Source organism: Vigna unguiculata, chromosome 9 (assembly GCF_037176805.1).
Source record: "Vigna unguiculata cultivar grain cowpea cultivar isolate G323 ecotype 2 chromosome 9, ASM3717680v1, whole genome shotgun sequence".
NCBI classification, from domain to species: domain Eukaryota; kingdom Viridiplantae; phylum Streptophyta; class Magnoliopsida; order Fabales; family Fabaceae; genus Vigna; species Vigna unguiculata.
Window position 1 is genome coordinate 27,650,929 of NC_140800.1, and position 5,620 is coordinate 27,656,548.

A 5,620-nucleotide genomic window follows, 5' to 3' on the forward strand; every position below is an offset into this window, starting at 1 on the left:
AATTTGTTATTGTGAGGTGAATTTGAAACTAAAAAGATATATTCAATTTGATTTTTATAAATAAGGAGTAAAAATTTAAAATAAAAATATTAAATAAGATAATTTTTAAATATATATGGTAATTATGATAATAGGAAAATTATGAGAATAATATATTAAAATGATTATTGTTTTATGTAAAATTAAATTTGAGATGTGTATATTTATTTGATTAAAATAATGTATGTAATAAAACTTTATGTGGAATTAGCTAGAAAAATAAATAAATAATAATATAATTGTAGGTGAAATTATTTAAAAAGAAAATTAATGTAAAGTTAAAAATGAGGTATATGAATATGTAAAACATTTAGATTTATTTATAAAAAAAATATTTATAGAAAGTACAAAAATAAAATTTGAAATATATATAGTACAAAAAATTATTTTTATAGGGATTTCATCCCACAACACGTGTTAGTGAGCAGGACGGCTTGTACCCTGTGTAGCACATGGTTTACATCATTGAGGATGTAGTTTAACATATAATTATAAGTTTTGCGCACAAAGTGTAGCAGATCACACCTGTATTCCAGCATGACTACAAAGATAAAAGTCAAACTCTGTTGGATGGCAGATTTTGGACTTGACAACTGTGCCTGCAATGTTTTTTGAGGCATTATAATTATTTAATATAGCTAAACAAGTTCCTTTAAAAAGTATGTCATCAAATAGTGAACTAAAAAACATACCAGGGGATGCGGCGTGAAAGTGCATCAACAAGTACAGTGTTTCTCCCTCCAACTTTGACATTATTTCTCAATGCCACATTTGCAAGGTACTGCTTCCTCATTTTACAGACATTGTGAAACTAGTCCAAGATCTGTCTCACATATACGTTTGAGGTCACCTAAACAAAAAAATTAATACATAATTAAGATATTTCACAAGTCTGACTGGTACAACAGAAAAATAAGTTAGAAAGATAATGGTCAATTCACCAACCATAAAGAAATTCATTATTGTCAGGCAAAATAACAATGAGCAAATCAAGCTCCCTTCCCTGAAACTTATTATTTGCATCATGATATTGATAACAGGTTTTTAGAACTTTCTCCACCTGATCAGGGCGAGCACTAACTGGTGGGTCGACTGACTCCGGATTAAATGCCTTATCACATGAAACAAATGAGTTAAATAATAAAAACGCTGCACGCGAAACAATTTGATTAAAGGAAATATATACAAACAATGCCATATATATAGCACATCCGAGTAAGTTCATAGCAAAAGCGACGGGCAAGGCTATCTTGAACACTTCTTGAAAAATTGATGCAGAACCAATGGTTAACCGTACCCCTCATTCACCATTTTCTGAAAGAAATAGAAATTTATTATTCTTTCACCAGAAATCCCGACAATTGCATATTCCATTCTCAAAATGATGAAATCGACTTGCATCTCTTACTGTTATCCTCCTCTCTGTTATAAGAGTCATAAATTTTACTGCATTATGGCAGTCAACACATATACGCAAATTTTTTGTAACTAGAATGGGGTTCCTGTGACTGGTATTAAGAATTCCAAACGCAATGGCTATTTTTTCACTATGATAAAGGAGAATCTGTTCCTTCTCCTCTTCTTCAACATCATGGAAAACAAAACCAGAATCTGCCTGATATCCCATTCTTTTCATCTGCACCAACAGTTCTTGTAACTTGTTATTTATGGATACTGACTGTGGATGAGATCGATCACCCCCAATAAATCCATGGATTACCCCGGAGATCTCAATCCAACTGCATCCTGGGCTTTTCTTGTAACCTTGATGCTTTTGTATGTTTCGAATATGTGCTGCATCGTCCCATCTGCCCACAGAACTATAGATGTTAGACATAAGAACAAAATTCCCAGTACCCTCAGGTCCCAGCATTTGTATCTTCTTTGACACCTGTTCACCCATTTCAACATTATTGCGGGTCCTACATGCAGAGAGCAATGCACTCCATACACGAACATCGGGCTCAAACGGCATCTTTTGAATAAAGGAGTACGCTTCATCCAGATTTCCTGCTCGGGCCAGGAGGTCAACCATGCATATATAATGTGCCATCCTTGGTGAGATGTTGAGATCTTGGCTCATGCTGTTAAACCAATATTTCCCTTCCGTCACAAGTCCTGAATGGCTACATGCAGATAAAACAGCAATAAGGGTCACATCATCCGGCTTCATGCTTGATGCCAGTAATTCGTGAAACAATGAAAATGCTTCTATGTATAGCCCATGAATGCCATAACCAATTATCATTGTATTCCATGAAACAATATCCCTCTTTTTCATTCTATCAAAAACTTGCCGACTGATATGAATCCTTCCACACTTTGCATACATGTCAATGATGGCATTACAAATGGAGGTATTTGCAGTGAAGCCTCTAACGACTGAGTATCCATGGCAACAGATCCCATGTTGTACAGCGGCCAAATGTGAACAAGCTGGAAGCAAACCTATCATGGTCGCGGAATCTGGGTCGGTCCCAGATAGCTGCATCTGGCGAAAAATAAGTACAGCTTTTTCTGCATAGCCATTTTGCACACATCCTGAAATGATAGCACTATAAGAAACCGAGTCTTGTATGACCATTTCATCAAGAAATCCGAGTGCATCATCCATGATCCCACATTTGGCGTACATTGATATCAGCGAGTTTCCCACTGCTGTGTCTGAATTTATCCCTGATTTAATCATGTAACAATGCAAGTTTTTCCCCTTATTCAGATCAGTGAGTTTTGCACATGCTCGAAGTGTGCTTGCAAGAATGACAGGCGTAGGATTCAAGCCATGCATATATACCATGTCATCATAAAGGGCCAAAGCATCTCTCATGGAGTCACAAATGACATATCCCCCAATCATAGCACTCCAGCATATCTCGTTCTTTTGGTTCAGGGCATTGAAGATCTTCTGGGCATAAGATAAGTGGTGGCACTTAGCATACATATCCAAAAGCCCAGTTGCAACAACCACATCATGACTGAAGATCTTTCTTACAGAGTAAGCGTGAATAGCCTTCCCCTGGCATAAGGCATTAGCTTGTCCAATTGTGGGTAAAAGAGATACAATAGTGGAAGAATTAGGTGTTATTCCGGCTAGCTGCATTTGGACAACTAAGTGAATTGTTTGATCGTGAAAAGCATGAAATGAAAAGCCAGCAATGATTGCATTCCATGAGACAATATCCCTATGGGACATACTGTCAAATATTGTGCGTGCTTCAAAAAAATTGCCACATTTGGCATACATGTCAAGCAAGGCAGTAGAAACGTAGAGATCGGCCTGTAGGCCAAGTGTGAGGACATGGTCATGTATTTGTCTCCCAAGTTCAATTGCTTGGAGAGCTGAACAGGCTTTGAGAAGAAAAGGGAAGGTGAAGTTATTGGGTCTAACACCTAGTTGCAACATGCGATGGTACAGATGAATGGATTGATGAAAAGGGCCAGTCCAAGCATAAGCTCGGATCATCATGTTCCACAAAACAACATTTGGGTTCGGAATTTGGTCAAACACGTGACGAGCAAGTTGGATTTGATTACGTGCCGCGTAGAGACGAACAAGGTTGTGAAGAGTAGGAGGGTGGTTGTTGATGTGTTGAGAATGGGTGTTATTTTGAGTGTGAGGCGAGCGAAGTTGGTATTTGGGGTTTGCGATCAAAGCTTGCCTACGTTTCAAATATCTTCGCATCTTTATCTCTTTTGCGTTCTCTTTTCAGAACAAAGATCGTATCCTTATATTTCTTTGAGTACCGCTATGTTGACACCACTATTTCAAATAAGAATCATATAGAAAGTTCACCCCTCCACTCTTTTAATAACAGCAATATTTCCTATATCCAACTTTGTTGAGAAAACCAGAATCAATTCAAAACAGTAACAGCAAAAAAATGAAAGCGAACCTGCAATTCCAAGAAAGACTTTTGTTTGGCGACTTCGGCTTGTGGGTCTAGGATGAACACAAAATGGTAGAAATTGACGACCACAAAATCAAAATCAAAATCGTCCTCCCTAATGGCAGTGCAGCGGGTAGGAGCTGCTGTGAGAGAGCAAAGAGAGTTTGAATTTGAAAGGAGAGTTTTGGAATGGCAACCAATTTTTGACCATAGTAAAACATTTTTTATTTTATTAACTCCAATATACTTCATAAACATTATTTATCCATTTACCGTATAGACCATTTTACTCTCCACGAAAAATTTGTTTTTCTGGCAAACGAAAGTAAAGGTGTGATTTTTATTTGTCTTGCTTTTGTCTTGCCTCGGTAGAATATTTTTTATTTATTTTTTTTAATTTTAAAAAATTAAATAATTTTTAAAAACTATTTTTTATTAAAATTTTAAAATCTTTTATTAAAAATAGGTTATTATAAATTTAAAATTTTGTTAGTGTGCTGTGAATTTCAAATTAAAAAGATAAGTTTTATAAATAAGTAAGAGTATATAATTTGAAGAACACACTAAATAAGATAATTTAAATATACACGGTAATCATGATAATGAGAAAATAATGATAATAATGATGGTTATTTTATGTAAAATTAAATTTGAAAAATATATATTTATTTGATTAAAATAATTTATGTAATAAAATTTTCGGTGTAATGAGTTAGAAAAATAAAATAAAAGAAAATAATAATGTAAAGTTAAAATTATGGTATATGAATATGTAAAATATTTAGATATATTTATAAAACAAAATATTTACAAAAAGTAAAGAAAAATAAAATAGATATATATATATATATAGTAAATATATTAATTTTTATAGATATTTTAAATTTAGAAAAATATAGAAATTTTTAATAGAATTTTTAAAAAAATAAAGTATAAAAATTTGTTAAAAAAGTTATTTTAGACAAAAAATATAAAGTATAAGTTGAAGATGAATAAAAAAAATAGCATGCATGCATTAAATACATTAAATAGTGGTACATGGAATACATTTTGCTAAATGAAATAATAATTAACGATGAGAAGTGGATGTCCCAACAGTGTTTGGACATGTTCTTTTGGTATGTCTTGGTGTTTGACATATGAACATTTTTTGGATTGACCATGTTGTTCCCTTAAATCGATCTTTGTTCTCATCCTACTTGACTTAGGTCTTCCCTTAAATATTCTTTTCATTTATGAAATTGGGTGTAATTTTCGAGCAGTGTAAGGAGGTCAATAATCTTCATTTTTAAATTCAACAAATAGGCCTTCGTATACTTAAGAGACTTGGTCCAATCTATGCACAAGTGTGATGTATTTTTCAAATTTGTGATGTGCATATTTCCATGCAACAAGCACCAGTGAGCATGGTAGGTGTAGTTTTTTGAATTTTCCATAGTCACACCATAATTCATCTAAGTGGATTGCAAATCTTCTTGGTGGTCGTATGTCTCTTGGATTTTGTGTTTCTTATATAAAAAATCTTGTGCTTCTCATCTTAAAAGAAAGCACTGTATAAGTGTTTGCGTTAGATTGTGCACCTTCCATTGCCTTTGGTGGAACTTCAAAGAATACATGGCCAACAATTATCATGGTTGTGACTTGTCTACCCTTATCGGTGAAGAATTTATTGCAATGGGTGTATGTTACCATAA

The 5,620-nt window shown here is 33.9% G+C and overlaps 1 protein-coding gene across 3 annotated transcripts; it reads right to left on the reverse strand.

Moving 5' to 3' along the window:
• Positions 1-397: 397 nt before the first annotated feature.
• LOC114162448 (pentatricopeptide (PPR) repeat-containing protein) lies at positions 398-4,126 on the reverse strand. 3 transcript variants are annotated; one of them, XM_028046346.2, is made up of 4 exons: positions 3,933-4,126; positions 985-3,799; positions 732-889; positions 398-638 (listed from the first exon to the last, which is right to left on the reverse strand). In XM_028046346.2, exon 2 carries the CDS (start codon positions 3,719-3,721, stop codon positions 1,382-1,384), a length of 2,340 nt encoding a protein of 779 aa, XP_027902147.2. In that variant the 5' UTR covers positions 3,722-3,799; positions 3,933-4,126; the 3' UTR covers positions 398-638; positions 732-889; positions 985-1,381. The 3 variants fall into 3 exon arrangements, with proteins under 3 accessions (XP_027902147.2, XP_027902149.2, XP_027902146.2); XM_028046348.2 differs by lacking the exon at positions 3,933-4,126 and having other exon boundaries at positions 1,100-3,926; XM_028046345.2 differs by lacking the exon at positions 3,933-4,126 and having other exon boundaries at positions 985-3,926.
• Between the last annotated feature and the right edge of the window lie 1,494 nt (positions 4,127-5,620).